We start from the raw sequence: 14,358 nt of genomic DNA on the forward strand, positions 1-14,358 counted from the left end.
CGGTAGCCTTATGAAGCAAAGCAAACAAAATAACTATCTTATGCGTAATACGAGGGCGGAATCGTTAAGTCACTCAAGACCGCCAGCTGATCCTCGGTGAATTTGAGCTGATGTACCTCCCAGTTATCGTGATGGGTCCTTTTGAAGTCACCCATCGTTTTACGGATCGTAGCCTTCGGGATCATTGGAACGAGAAAATGGACAGTGATGGTTTACTGTTTAAACTGGGTTTAAATCTCAAAATAAACTTACCGGAATCGGCTGCGGATCATTCAGATGAGCTCCCAAGTGTTCGAACACGTTCGGAACAAATTCAGGCACTTCATATGGGTACGCGGATATAAAGGCACATAATCCTAGAACGCCAGAATGACGTGCACGAACCGCATTCGCTTCAACACTGAAAAATTTAAAATCGTTAAAACGTTGTTTTAATACCTAAAAACAATCATACAACGATAACATACCCATCACTCTTCGCTACTTCGCTGGAACAACTCGGTGTTACTTTAATACGTTTTGCGCGAATCATTTTTGTTCTACATTTGGTCTTAAAAAGCTCCAGCAGTTCGTCGGTTGCCGTCAGGAATGAACAATGTAAGAGTCCGCATAAAACTTCAGCTGCCTTTTCTCTAACTTCTACTACGTTGTCCTCCAACAAGCGCAGCACGATTTCTTGCGTTTTCGCTTTCCAGCTTTCGTTGCTAAGAATTATTGTCATATTGTAGAAAACCAAGACCTGCAGCACATCGATGACGGCACGTCGCGCTGACCAAGAGCTCATTTGGGAAATTTCGTCTATTTTGTTTAATGCCGCTTCCATACATGGAATCAGCGTTAAAGCTTGCGATACTAGCGCTAAAAGCGTGGTGCAAATCTCCGCTAGTTCCTGATCTTGTTCGGAATGTTCCAACCGGCATGCGATGGGTAGCAAATCGAAGTACTCGATTTCGTTGCCATTGGAGCATCGGTTTATCGCACAGGTTAGCCACTGAATCACTATAGAAGATGTGAAAAAAATAATTTTGAAACCTTTTACGATGATAGCATACTTCTCATGAAATAATAATCTTACCCGTTTTGAACAATCGAACTGCGATTTCATATTCGGAATCTTCTTTCTTCGCTGAAGTGCTACCTTCTTCGGAGACCGAACCCGATTCGGATTTATCGCTTGCCGTTGATGAATACTCTTCATCAAGCAGTATTTGTAGTTTAGGGCGTACGTAAGCTATCATATCACTAACTTTCGGGGATAAGGCAATACTTTGATAACCGGCAAAACGAAGATCGGCTTCAAAAATGTTAATCAAGGTGCTTCCTAACCGTTCGCGGACGTTTTGGAATGAATGATTCAAGTACGGTCTAAGATATTCTAGGAGCCTTTTCGCTACGCTAGACATTCTCCAGACGTGCTGGTTGAAAGCCCCTTGTAGGCAGTACAACCGATTGCAGTCGATGAAGCTCGTTGTTTCTTGCAAGGGATCTTCCAGCAACGCTTCGTGCAACCAATATTGTCGTGATGGATCCATGAACTCAGCAGCGGTTGCAAAGCAGGTCCCCCAATACACATCCGTGTCCACAGTGACGTTGTTCAGCGCTAGACGAATCAAAGGCACTATTTGTTCGTACATGGCATTGGTTTTGTCGTACGGCCAATGTTTAGCTCCCCTCATTATCCCGGCCATGACTTCAGCAGCACAACGATGGCTACTTTCCGATTTCTTGTCCTCGATTAGTGGATGGAGATGCGGCACAAATTTACCCAAGAGCATATCCCCAAAAGCATTCATTAGACCTTTAATGAGAAGGAATCGATTCCTCTGGAACTTATCGCGTCCTTTTTTCTCTTCAAGCGCCCAAAACTTGATTAATTTATCAACGTTGTCTTGTTGATTAAAGAACCTAAAAATTATACGTTCACATTCATTCATCTCGTCCTCGGTACGATCCAAGATTGGTTGATCCCGACTAGGCGCATATACTTCAAATTTACTACTCCAGCCAAAGAAGCCGTCCGTTTTGAACGTGTATCGAGGTTCGTCCCATTGTTCCTGATTTTTCGGAGCTTTTTCTACGTCGTACTGCAACCAAAGGTTGTCCTCTCTGAAACCTGGCGCAACGTCAGAACCATTGATCGGGGCTTTGTGAGCAATGCCAGCAATTTCGTACGGGTTCACCGTAACTTTGATATGTTCCCTTTTTTGCTGTCGAATAATGTGGTTTAACAAGCAGATTGCAAGTTTACGTTCTTCGCACGAATCATGTATCAGATTATTAACGGAAAACTGTGCTACCGTCGAGGGATACTTTGTCAAAGGGTGAACCAGGTTGTTTAGCATTGTTGAAGCTAAGAAATGATATCTCCAGTAAAGTTTATCATTTTCCACAATGGAAAGTATTTGTGCAATTAGATCATAGTATATCTCAACGTTTCTGTTATTCTTTGCTTGCCTTGCCTGTCGGCCAGCTTCCAGGTCCAGTTTGTCAGAACGAGTTCGAAGGGCCAACCCTAATTCGACACAGGATTCGGGAACTTCTATTTCAGTAGTGGTTGTTGGAAATTCGTTGTTAATCACATCCGTCACTGCATCAATCAGTTTAACAACCGAAGGTTTTTCCGATAAATTAGATTGCAGTAAAGTAACCCAAATACGACTAAGAAACTCCCAATCATGTTTGATGATTAATCTAGATCTCCGATTTGATACCAAAATATAAAGAATTCCTTTAAATTGTTCGTGATTTTCATTGGAATCTAACCGGAGGTATTCTAAGATCTTATCTGTGATTAATTTGTAGCTAAACGAAAACGTTGATAACAATGTAAATAATTTACTCTGAGCCGTTGCACGCACACTGCTATAGTGTGAGGTGGATAACTCCAACAGGTTCATCAAAACTTCCAAATGGGTGGCAGTGAAAAGTGGCTGATCAATTTCATCCCGACAATCCTGCTGCATTATCACACGGGTAGCAACAACGGCCCGTACATCTCGTTTGTACCGAGTCAATCTGTACGTTTGAAACTTTTTGGTGTTGTTGAAATTTTTAAGCTGATTATCGAAAGCACTGTTGGCATGCTTGCGGATAAAAAGTTTATCGTACAATAGCAAGATTGACTTAAGAGATTTGATATCGTCTTCAGATTTCTCCAAAATTTTACGTTGCAGGGCACTCATAGATTTTATAATCGTTCTACGTACGTTTTCTCCACCTGGCATTCTGATAACCAACTCATCAAATCCTTGTGTAACGTTCCATTTCATCTCTGTGCGATCCAAGCAGGATAAAAACAAAGGAATTGGCTCTTCGTCGTCCCAGTTGGGCAGAAAATTGGAACATCTCATCAAAGATTGGATAATCGTTACTTCTCGGTTGATGTCATCGCGACTAAGTTCCAGATCACCTTGACAGTACTTTTCGAAGTTATCCAAAATGGGAATCAAATAACGATGCATCAGTTTCTCACAAACATGCAGTGAATTGGCATCTGGGAAACACCAATCCAATTTTCCTTCCGGTCCCATTTTTTCTCCCCATGCTCGAATCGGTAAAAATTCTGATAAAGGTTTTTCAAAACTTTCCGGGCTGTTTTTAACATCAAGTGTTTGCATCGTTGATAAATTACTCATCAGATTGGCTATCATGGTAGAACCGTATCTATTGGCTTGCTTGCACTTGAACTTGAGGATTTGATCCAAAATTGGAATGACGCTGTCCACATACTTCCCAACTTCACGGGGGTCTCCACGCATCATATTGGTCAGTAATAGTAGATAATACAGCATTTCGTCGTTTTGGTGTTCGATCTCAACAATATCATCATGATCTTCTATGTAACGCTCAATAGTGCTCACCAAATAAGGCATCAACGAACGTAAAACTTCCGCTCCATGTATTCTAGCAAACACTCTAACCAAACAGCCAACCAATTGCCCTGCTACCTTAGGCTCTAATAGTCTAGTTTTAACAAAGTCGATTAACTTCCGTGAAACCGCATTTAAAATATCCTTAGAACATTGACCCAAAATACCGTGAGTACAGGACTGCACCAAAGCTTCGGAGATGGATTCCATCTTTGAACGTGTGGCATCCGCATCGGACTGTTCCATACGAACGTTATCCATCGAGCTGCTTTCAATCAGAAGGAAAATTCTGTCCATATATTGCAGTACGAAATTTTCGAAGTCGGCTGTTTGTTCGCACAGCATCCGTTCATCTTCCGTCAGGTCGTGATATTGCCCTGCTTTCGAACAGTCTATAATCGGTATCAGAAACGATATCGATGTGAGGAAGTGGAATGTGATCGATGTCTTTTTGAAATCGTTCGGGTCAATTCCCGGAAGGGTGGCGAAGAAAATGGGAATAATATGATTTCTACCCTCGGTGTACCCATTATGGGCACTAACCAAGGCCCGTGATACGCTTATCAGACTTTGTAGCGCTGCAGTCATCTTGTGCGGTTCAGTCAAAGAATCCAAGCTCGCATACACCCGATCAATAATGGTAGGAATAATTAAAGCTGGTCGTAGATCTGCTAGATGCTGGAAAATCTTTCCCACGTCTTGGGGATTAAGCCGCGAATACATAGCTTGGTAAGCAACCGGTTTCATACACTCCACAAAAGCTGTTACGCAATCTTCCGTCAACTTGTGGCTCTCTGGAATTGGTCTCCGGAACGGATGCTTTCGGTAGCGTTCCAAAATCAAGCGATCGAAGAAATACTTCGGCAGCTGAAACAAAATTTCTCCCAGCATCGTTACCCATTTTCCAGAGTTTGCCGGATGAAGGTAAGATTCTATCGTTGCCATAAACTTGTTGAGATACTGTTGAGCACTGCTTTTCGGTCCTAGCACCGACACAATCCAAATTGCTATGGATTGGGACGACAAAGTCTGAAGTTTCGAGCTCTTGGTACACTTATAGCTTACAGGAAAATCAACCGACCGAATAATCCTCGCGAACATAGTTGGAATATACGGTTCCCATTCGATGTAGCCAATGTTTTTAAATCCAACGGTTGCAAAAATATTCATCATGTCCACGCCCCACGGTGGATTATGATATCCATCCCAGATGGACATGAATTTTTCGAACCATAGCTCGTAATCGTGCTCACAACTCAGGAAAATGTGCAACATACCGAACGTATCGAAACTTTTACCGGTGTCCAATGGTTGCAGCTTCGGCAGCAGTTCGTCCAGAATTTCCTGCGTCGACGAACGAGGAAAGTATCTGTGAACAAGTAATTAATATATTCAGATGTAATTTTGTGAAGTCCAAAGAATTTAAAGAACTTTGTTCTACTCACGGAGCACAGTACTGAATGACGAACTGCAAGTTGGTTTCCAGAGACCTTAAACGAAAATTCAGTTTAAAAAAGGCGGCACTGTGGTTTTATTATATGCACTGCAGCTCAAACGAATAACACACAATTGTTTATATCTACCCTTCTCTGAACGCGACCTTATTGAGTCAAATTGAGCCTTTTAGAAAACAAATAAGATAACAACTTCTATATAAGAGAGCAACATAGCTTGCATTGTGCAAAAATGCAAATATTCATTCCATTGTCTAATTGAGAAATCAATTAAGAAAGAAGTTTTGTATGCTTTTAAACAAATATTATTGTCCAAATTAAAAAAAAATTGTAGGCAAGCAACATCGCCCTTAAGGGATCCCTTACTTTTAAACCCCTCTTCTGCATTTAGTTTAGAAAAACCCACGTGTACAACCGATTATTCAAAACAACCGATGTGTTGATAAATAACAATTGATTCGCTTCATAATGGCCTGCCACCAAGATGGATGATTTTGAAACTACCAAAACCCACCCAGGTACCAAATATTAGCCAACTAATCGTTACTTAAAAAAAACCTTTACGGTATATCATCCTGGTCCGATAAATTGATGCCGGAGCCGGCCAAAAATGAAGTAACATCGTAGCCCATTTCCTTCGCCATTGCAATCAATTGAGCCAGTGGTGATTGGGGTGTTTTCGATTTTCTCATAACACTTCTCCTGGGAACGGAGAACAAATTCATACAAAAGTTGATTGAATAGGACAAAATGGTTTACTTCAAAGTATTCCCTAACGTTTGAAAATTTGTAGATAGAATTAGATAGATTTGCCACATTTAGAAATAATACACAATTTTGAAAGCACTTCAATTGTTTTAGGCTAAAACTTTTAGCAGGTTACGAAGTTTAAATAAATAATTAGTATTAGCGTTGAAGTTTTAAACCAATACTTACGCGAAATAACGATAGGAATCTCCTTTACTGCAGTTTTTATTTAATATCAGGTTACTCAAATTGTACAAAGGGCGCCAATCAATTTGAATATCTTCGGGAGTAAGCCATTCCGGTTTCCTGCAATAATTGGACATACGATGGTTAAGAATTATTTGGTTAAGAATATCAGAGCTAAATCACACATTCTTGATGTCCATACCTCAACATTGTGGTGATTGCATAGCAGAATTTGTTAACCTTATCTGGTTCCAGATTGGGAATACAAATCAATTCCAGCAATAGTTTCACGAACTTGATGTGATCTTCCTTGGAAAATTTCATTCCATACAATTTAATGTACCTGAAAAAAGGATGGGGGCAGCATGAAAGTAACGAGCAGGCAAGTTGGACCTTCCTGGTCTTAGCCGTCTTAGGACAACCACAAATAAAAAAAAAAAAAAAAAGTAACGAGCAAAATAAAGAACACCCAGAGCAAAACAACCACCCACGAATCGAGGAAAAAAGAGAAATACCCAAACAAAACTACAGCGCCCACCCACTCAAAGTGGCGAGCACTAGAAACATTATGACATTCAAAAAAACATTAATCAGAAAAAGAGCACAGCCGCCTCAATAAGTAAAAGACTCAAAATTGTGTGTCAGTGGAAAATCATTACATCAGGAGGGCCAAAATGTGAGTAATTTTCTTATTTTCCAAACCGAGTCACTTACTTCATTAACCGCGAAACGTAAATGGACACCCCGGGTGTAATCTCCCGCATGGCCACGGCTTTCCCGAGGTTGTTCTTGATATTCTCCAACATGATTTGCGACTCATTGTCCAGGCGGTCCGCGTACGGTAGAAATTTGTTACAGAAAAGTTCCTTCTGTGGGCGGAATCCCAGCTTTTCGACGCGCTCGTTGCGTTTACTCCTGCTCAACTCGATACTATCGCTGCTTTCGTCATCCATCTTACTTCAACCCCCGTACAGAACTGACTCAGTTTTTGTATCGTAATCCTACAAAAAAAAAAACAGCGGAAGAACGTCACGCTTCCGTAAACACAAGGCAAGGAATAAGAACAACCACTTTTCTTCACAACACTTTCCCAATCCTCCTCAGAAATAAGGGAACAAGACTGTCCTCAATCCACAGGGTCTTTCAGACCCACTTTTTCTTTCTTTATTGTTGGAGAACCACCATCATTAATGGACGAGTGGCCCCCTGAATTCTGTCCAACTTTTGTCGTTCGCTACGGGAAACGGCCCAATTTTTTGCCCAACTGCAAAAGTACCTTGGCCTTTGCCGTTAGATGCAATCCCTGGACGGTAAAGAAATACTTATTTCGCTCGAAATTCCCCCGAATGTTACTGCAAAAATTTTTGTCTTCAATCTTCACTGTCGTCACACCACAAGTGAAAAGTCATTAAATTAGACAGCTCGGCATCTTTTTACTCTTTTTGTTGCCCTGGCCGCAGCGTTGCCAGATGGTATCCTTTGAACCCAATTTTGAGCTTTGGGCACAACCCTGCGCCGAACATTTTCTCTGCGAGTAAATTCGATAAGAATTTGTGGAGTGTCGCTTATTCAGAATTCAGATCCTATAAATAAGATTCAAGTATTTATTTTAATAAATTTGGGTTTAACATGAGATTAAAACGTGTTTTTTTTATTCACAGAACTTAATCAAGATGATTCGTAGAGTACTACACAACGCATTGAAGCTTCATAAAGCCACCGGAACCATGCGTACAATTTCAACAGCTCCTCGACTGCGGGGCACAGGGAGCGAAATCACTGGTATCAGCATCTCAGAACAAGAACGAGCAGACGCTTATCTCACAATACTTAAGGATGCCACCGACCCCAGAGAAGTTCTGGATTTCCTGCCCAAATTGGACAAGCGAAAAATCAATCGACAATCGGTTACACTCGCGGCGCTTAAATCACTTTTCGAGCTGCACAAACTAGGGAAAACTGCCATTGATCGACAAGAGATCCTACACCATCCCAGATTCGCAGAACTATGCCGGGCTCTGAAGCTGGATGCCCGTTCGTTGATTATGAACGACATCACCGAAATACTTAAAATATTAACATATTTCGGGGTACGCACCAATAGTGAAATCATGACGGTGTTGCTTAACCTGTTGCGACTTCAAATCAACGACGTGTCCCTGGACCATATCGTGTTTCTCGATTTTATCTTGAAAAAGATGGATCGAACCCCATTAGTGGAAGCGCTACAAATGGCTCTTCCGATGTTGCTTCAGATTCAGATCTCTTACAAAATGGATCACGAAAACGTACAGCAGTTGGTAGATTTGTTACATTTTGTTAGCAACAAGAACATGGCCAATCGATGTGTCACCAATTTGGTTAGCGCTTTGACTCTTCATGGGACCAATCTTAATGCAGCGCAAGCAGTAGAAATATTAAAGGCATTACTGATGTTTACAGATTTTCAACAAGTGCATTTGAAGCTTCTAGATAATGTATTCCAAGTGGTGACGAGCAATATCAAAGGCATTAATTTTAAAACCATTGATTTTGTCATGAAGCAAATCGTTGAGAAGAACCTAGATAAATATCCCATGTTCTACAATGAAGTATTCTTCAAAGCATGTTCGGACCTCATAATTGAGCAGGATCTCGGCATTATAAACGCTTTATATATTTTGAAAAAGTTCAACAAGATTCTTTATATCGATGTACCACTATTGAATTACGTAAGTGAACATGTCGAAAGCTTCTCAATCGTTCCTGTTACTGGTATAATTACTTTTGTTTCATCGCTTTCTAATGCCAACTACAAACCTTCTAATTGGGACTCCCTCAAACCGGAAATCAATCGTTTTGCTGGTGTTTTCAACACTAAGCTGCCATGGATCCGATACAATCTAGAACTGCTGTCACTAGACATCTACAATTTCGAAATGTTACAAAACTACCTGAGCCCTGAAACCGTAAATGTAGCCATGGATCGTAAAACGGTTGTCGACCATCTCCAACTGCTGGAACTTGATCAAACGCTACGGCTACTATATCCTCAATACCACGGTCCATTTCCGCCGCAGGAATACTTAGACACAGCTAAAAAACTGCTGGAACAGAACAGAGATATGCCTCTGGAAAAGCCTTTGGAACTGATTTTCGGCCAACAGGTAGTTCTGACGAAAGTCAAATCCAAAAACGGCCACGTATTTGATCATGTGCTTGCATTCGATGAAAGCAGGAACCCGATACAATTATCGGAAGAACCGGGTACAATTGAAACCCTACTTATAGCTGGGCGTGAAATGTTAGTAATATCAAAATAATGGGAAGCTCTTACCATACTAATGTTGGCTTTTTATTTTTCAGTATTGTCGTTCTATGCCTACCACCCAGCTATTACGCAACCAACGTCAACCGGATGCGAGGTCGATTCGTGATGCAATTGAAAACGATCGAAACGCTAGGGGTGAAAGTAGTTCCAATTTCCTACCAAATGTGGAACAAGCTACCGGAAGCTGAACGACTACCATTTTTAGAAAGAGAAGTGAAAACCAAGCTTCAATAGTGACGGGTGTTCGGATTCTTGTAAAATAAATATTCTGAAACGAAATATAATTTTAGTTTTCTTTTATTTCAACTACAGTGTGCCGAGAAATCTAAAACCTTTCAGACCAGAATGCTCTACAATGAATGTTGACATTTCAACTCTATGTCCACTCATAGGAATGGAAACAATCGATGACCTAAAAAGCTAGATTTCTGTTATGTTGGAAGTCAACGGAAATTGAAATAATTTTCAGCAACATCTATTTAGAACAACACCGATAGTTTAGATAGTTCAAATTTATAAAACAGCGTTCAGGTGCACAAGAATAGGAACGCCGAACATTCGTAGATCGATGATTCAGTTTCCACCGCGAAGACGAAGGACCAAGTGCAATGTGGATTCCTTCTGGATGTTGTAATCGGATAAGGTGCGACCATCCTCAAGTTGCTTACCAGCGAAGATCAAACGCTGCTGATCTGGTGGGATTCCCTCCTTGTCTTGAATTTTTGCTTTCACATTTTCAATGGTATCGGAGGGTTCGACTTCCAGGGTAATGGTTTTACCAGTGAGCGTCTTTACGAAGATCTGCATACCACCTCGTAGACGCAGGACCAGATGGAGAGTTGATTCCTTTTGAATATTGTAGTCGGATAAAGTGCGACCGTCCTCAAGTTGCTTACCAGCGAAGATCAAACGCTGTTGGTCTGGTGGGATTCCTTCCTTATCTTGAATCTTGGCCTTCACGTTTTCGATGGTGTCCGATGGCTCGACTTCAAGGGTGATAGTTTTACCAGTAAGAGTCTTCACGAAGATTTGCATACCACCACGCAGACGTAAAACCAGATGAAGGGTTGACTCCTTTTGAATGTTGTAATCGGACAAGGTACGCCCATCCTCAAGTTGTTTACCAGCGAAGATCAAACGCTGTTGGTCTGGTGGAATTCCCTCCTTGTCCTGAATTTTGGCTTTCACATTTTCAATGGTATCGGAGGGTTCGACTTCCAGGGTAATGGTTTTACCAGTGAGCGTCTTTACGAAGATCTGCATACCACCTCGTAGACGCAGGACCAGATGGAGAGTTGATTCCTTTTGAATATTGTAGTCGGATAAAGTGCGACCGTCCTCAAGTTGCTTACCAGCGAAGATCAAACGCTGTTGGTCTGGTGGGATTCCTTCCTTATCTTGAATCTTGGCCTTCACGTTTTCGATGGTGTCCGATGGCTCGACTTCAAGGGTGATAGTTTTACCAGTAAGAGTCTTCACAAAAATCTGCATACCACCACGCAGACGCAGAACCAGATGGAGGGTTGATTCCTTCTGGATGTTGTAATCGGAAAGAGTACGCCCGTCCTCAAGTTGTTTACCGGCGAAGATCAAACGCTGTTGATCTGGTGGGATTCCTTCCTTATCTTGGATCTTGGCTTTCACATTTTCGATAGTGTCCGAAGGTTCAACTTCCAAGGTAATGGTTTTACCAGTGAGCGTCTTCACGAAAATTTGCATGCCACCACGCAGACGAAGGACCAGATGCAATGTCGACTCTTTCTGGATATTATAGTCAGACAAAGTGCGCCCGTCTTCCAACTGCTTACCAGCGAAGATCAAACGCTGCTGATCTGGGGGAATTCCTTCCTTGTCCTGAATCTTAGCCTTCACATTTTCGATAGTGTCAGATGGTTCGACTTCGAGGGTGATTGTTTTACCAGTGAGAGTCTTTACGAAAATCTGCATACCACCACGCAGACGCAGAACCAAATGAAGGGTCGATTCCTTCTGGATGTTGTAATCGGACAATGTGCGACCATCCTCCAACTGCTTACCAGCGAAGATCAAACGCTGTTGATCTGGAGGGATTCCTTCTTTATCCTGGATCTTGGCCTTCACGTTTTCGATAGTATCCGACGGCTCGACTTCCAGGGTAATCGTTTTACCGGTCAGAGTTTTCACGAAGATTTGCATTCCTCCGCGCAGACGCAGAACCAGATGAAGGGTAGACTCCTTCTGGATATTGTAATCCGACAGGGTACGACCATCCTCCAGCTGCTTTCCAGCAAAGATCAAACGCTGTTGATCTGGAGGAATACCTTCCTTATCCTGGATCTTGGCCTTAACATTCTCAATGGTGTCCGATGGCTCGACCTCCAAAGTAATAGTCTTACCGGTTAAGGTCTTTACGAAGATCTGCATCCTATGGAAAATAGGAAAACAGATTTTAACAACGTCTAGATATTTCATAACAAGTAATATAAATTAAAATTAGCATGAAATAAATATAACTTGATAAATCTTAAAAAGACCTTCAAGATTTTTTCAACCTGTTCGAAGTTTTAAGGCAAAATTCGAAACGTAGGTTGCACAACCTTCAAATTTTTGTGTGATTTTCTGATATGTTGTAAGAGAAAAGTGATAGATCCAAATTTTTTGTTGTACCTCAACACACCACAACATCTAGGAAAAGTATCCTGATTTATGACAAGTCGAACTGGAATCATCTCCCATTACAAACCAGATCGGCGAAATCTATGGCAGTCTTCAAGTGGAAGCTCACTGATTTTTGAACGATGAAATATCAGAATTTTGTATTGTTCAGTAATCTCTCCGAACTAATTGTACTTCCTTGACCTTGTGTAATTTCAATGAATAAATTAAAATACTTCGAATATATTTAATATATGTATAGCCTTAAAGTTACATGTAACTGTTGCTCAAGGTCAAGGAAGTACATTATTTTCATTATTATTTCATTAACATCTTGAAGAAAAACCCCAAAGCTGATTTTCTTCGGAATTTTCATCCTGTTGGATGATTCATCCCGTACAAAGCAGAAATAAATCAATAGATAGATAACTGATATTAGTTTTATTTGTAATTTCTAGAATAATAATCAATTACTTCATTTGAAACGCAAATTATTCGTTTTAAATTAACATTATTAATCACCATCAGCAGCTAGGTAGCTGCTACCTAGTTGATTTCGCAATTTGAAAATGAGGTCATCGCATTCAGCGAACAAAGGAAACCTTTATTGCGTTCGAATCAATTATAGCCATTTACCTTGGCAGTAAATCAAAATTCCCGGAACTGGTGACCCTCTATTTTTTATGCATTTAAAACAAATTCCAATAAAAAAAAAATAAATTCTTGATTTTTCAACAGTTTTACTGAAGTTACTAATCGGCCGCCATTTTTTATTTTTTCAATTCGAACAGCTGTACTGGAAAATAAAGGATTTTCTCACCTCGACGCCATTTTTATGAAATCTTTTGAGCAGAAAAATCTTCACTACATTGCACGTCTCAAAATTAATTTTTAATTCCTTTCAGTAAAACTACCGAGTTAATACTATTTTATGAATAATATCGCAATGAATTAAAAATCCTAATTTCTTTACAAAATATACTTACTTGAAAGCCTTTGTTAATCACTAGATCACTGTTCGATCACTCTAACAAATGAAATTACCAGACAAGTTACTGATGATAAGCTTCTCAAATAAATTCGTCAACCAATCAATCGCTCTTGTGTTCTTCTCGCAAGTAGAAAACTGAATGAGAACAAAAGAAGTTTTACGAACTTTGAAGGTTTTTCCATGGAAAAGCCCGCGCCTACTGCCGTTAAACGGGCGGGATATAAAAATTATCCAATAACGGAATCAAAGGTGCCATGTGTCCTGTTAATCAGGATTTGTCCTGATTTTCGAAAGACTAATCCTGATTTTTTTTAAATTTTTCTGATTTTTGAAAAAAGAATCTAAATTGAAAGTTAATTTACTTACAGTGTTACCGCTGAATCCACGAACCGGAGTTTTCGCACAAGAAATATTTAAAGAAGGTAGTGCCAAGACCAGGCTTCCGAAAAGTACAGCTTTGCTATGACAGCTTTTTTCTTGCCAAACAAACTGTCTCGGTTTTCCTTACCACTCGGTTCGCTGCTGTACCGTCGGTATCGAATCGTAATGCTTCGGCTACATCGCACACGTGCGAGAACCCAGGCTGTATCTGAACAATCTGTTCAAAGCATGCGTTGCCGAAAGTGTTGTGCTTTAAGCTGTAGCGAACCCAACCGACAGCTCGGTTTTCATCCCCCCATCCTCCTGTTTCGAAAATAATTTCATCCTAACTGTCGGCTGCAGGGCGTGACAGTTTTTGCAGGACTGTCACGGGTGACTGTAGTGCCCATACCGTACTCGTGCCCGATCGTTTGCGCTGCTGCTCGGATCGAATAGATCGAACGAGCCATACACCGAGCAGCAGCGCAGCATACGACCGAGGCGTAACGCGATGTGTGGTGCCGGTGCAGGTTAGGCCGGAAAGGGGTGGGGAGGGTGATTGGGGTGATCACCACCCGCAGTAGCTTCAAGCAAAAGGAAAATATGTTCGTTCGAAATCAACTCAGCCCGAGCGAATCTCGGCTACAGTCGGACGGAGTGAGTAGTACTGTCATGCGAAATTCAACGCATTGAAAACTGTCACGAAGATTTTCCCAAAACTGTCACGAAGCTTAAAAAACTTTCATACCCACGAACAAACTCTCGCATGAGGTAAAACAAGCCATCGCTGTACATCGCCCGACCGCT

The 14,358-nt window shown here is 41.1% G+C and overlaps 3 protein-coding genes across 7 annotated transcripts; 1 reads left to right on the top strand and 2 right to left on the bottom strand.

The window, feature by feature from the left end:
* Positions 1 to 6: 6 nt before the first annotated feature.
* Positions 7 to 7,672, bottom strand: LOC129759916 (proteasome activator complex subunit 4B-like). 4 transcript variants are annotated; one of them, XM_055757487.1, is made up of 10 exons: positions 7,533 to 7,672; positions 6,971 to 7,257; positions 6,459 to 6,599; positions 6,260 to 6,376; positions 5,888 to 6,025; positions 5,315 to 5,359; positions 1,076 to 5,238; positions 468 to 999; positions 253 to 400; positions 7 to 173 (listed from the first exon to the last, which is right to left on the bottom strand). In XM_055757487.1, exons 2-10 carry the CDS (start codon positions 7,207 to 7,209, stop codon positions 39 to 41), a joined length of 5,658 nt encoding a protein of 1,885 aa, XP_055613462.1. In that variant the 5' UTR covers positions 7,210 to 7,257; positions 7,533 to 7,672; the 3' UTR covers positions 7 to 38. The 4 variants fall into 4 exon arrangements, with proteins under 4 accessions (XP_055613462.1, XP_055613464.1, XP_055613463.1 ...); XM_055757489.1 differs by having other exon boundaries at positions 7,410 to 7,672; XM_055757488.1 differs by having other exon boundaries at positions 7,328 to 7,672.
* Positions 6,837 to 9,835, top strand: LOC129759917 (uncharacterized). Of its 2 annotated transcripts, none has more exons than XM_055757492.1 (3): positions 6,837 to 6,932; positions 7,918 to 9,539; positions 9,602 to 9,835. In XM_055757492.1, exons 2-3 carry the CDS (start codon positions 7,930 to 7,932, stop codon positions 9,798 to 9,800), a joined length of 1,809 nt encoding a protein of 602 aa, XP_055613467.1. In that variant the 5' UTR covers positions 6,837 to 6,932; positions 7,918 to 7,929; the 3' UTR covers positions 9,801 to 9,835. The 2 variants fall into 2 exon arrangements, with proteins under 2 accessions (XP_055613467.1, XP_055613466.1); XM_055757491.1 differs by lacking the exon at positions 6,837 to 6,932 and adding an exon at positions 7,701 to 7,856.
* A 10-nt stretch (positions 9,836 to 9,845) lies between these two features.
* Positions 9,846 to 13,345, bottom strand: LOC129759918 (polyubiquitin-C). Its single transcript, XM_055757494.1, has 2 exons — positions 13,187 to 13,345; positions 9,846 to 11,970 (listed from the first exon to the last, which is right to left on the bottom strand). The coding sequence occupies exon 2, from the start codon at positions 11,967 to 11,969 to the stop codon at positions 10,140 to 10,142; it is 1,830 nt and encodes a 609-aa protein (XP_055613469.1). The 5' UTR covers position 11,970; positions 13,187 to 13,345; the 3' UTR covers positions 9,846 to 10,139.
* Positions 13,346 to 14,358: the final 1,013 nt, after the last annotated feature.

This window comes from Uranotaenia lowii, unplaced genomic scaffold (genome assembly GCF_029784155.1).
Source record: "Uranotaenia lowii strain MFRU-FL unplaced genomic scaffold, ASM2978415v1 HiC_scaffold_319, whole genome shotgun sequence".
Lineage (NCBI taxonomy): Eukaryota > Metazoa > Arthropoda > Insecta > Diptera > Culicidae > Uranotaenia > Uranotaenia lowii.

Excerpts from the sequence above, each read along its gene's own strand:
- LOC129759916 (XM_055757487.1), bottom strand. The coding sequence starts at position 7,209 with ATGGATGACGAAAGCAGCGATAGTATCGAGTTGAGCAGGAGTAAACGC. Across the intron at positions 6,377-6,458 it reads GCAATCACCACAATGTTGAG|GAAACCGGAATGGCTTACTC; the intron begins GTATGGACATCA and ends CAATTATTGCAG. Across the intron at positions 174-252 it reads ATGATCCGCAGCCGATTCCG|GCTACGATCCGTAAAACGAT; the intron begins GTAAGTTTATTT and ends ATGATCCCGAAG.
- LOC129759917 (XM_055757492.1), top strand. The coding sequence starts at position 7,930 with ATGATTCGTAGAGTACTACACAACGCATTGAAGCTTCATAAAGCCACC. Across the intron at positions 9,540-9,601 it reads CTTATAGCTGGGCGTGAAAT|TATTGTCGTTCTATGCCTAC; the intron begins GTTAGTAATATC and ends TTTATTTTTCAG.
- LOC129759918 (XM_055757494.1), bottom strand. The coding sequence starts at position 11,969 with ATGCAGATCTTCGTAAAGACCTTAACCGGTAAGACTATTACTTTGGAG.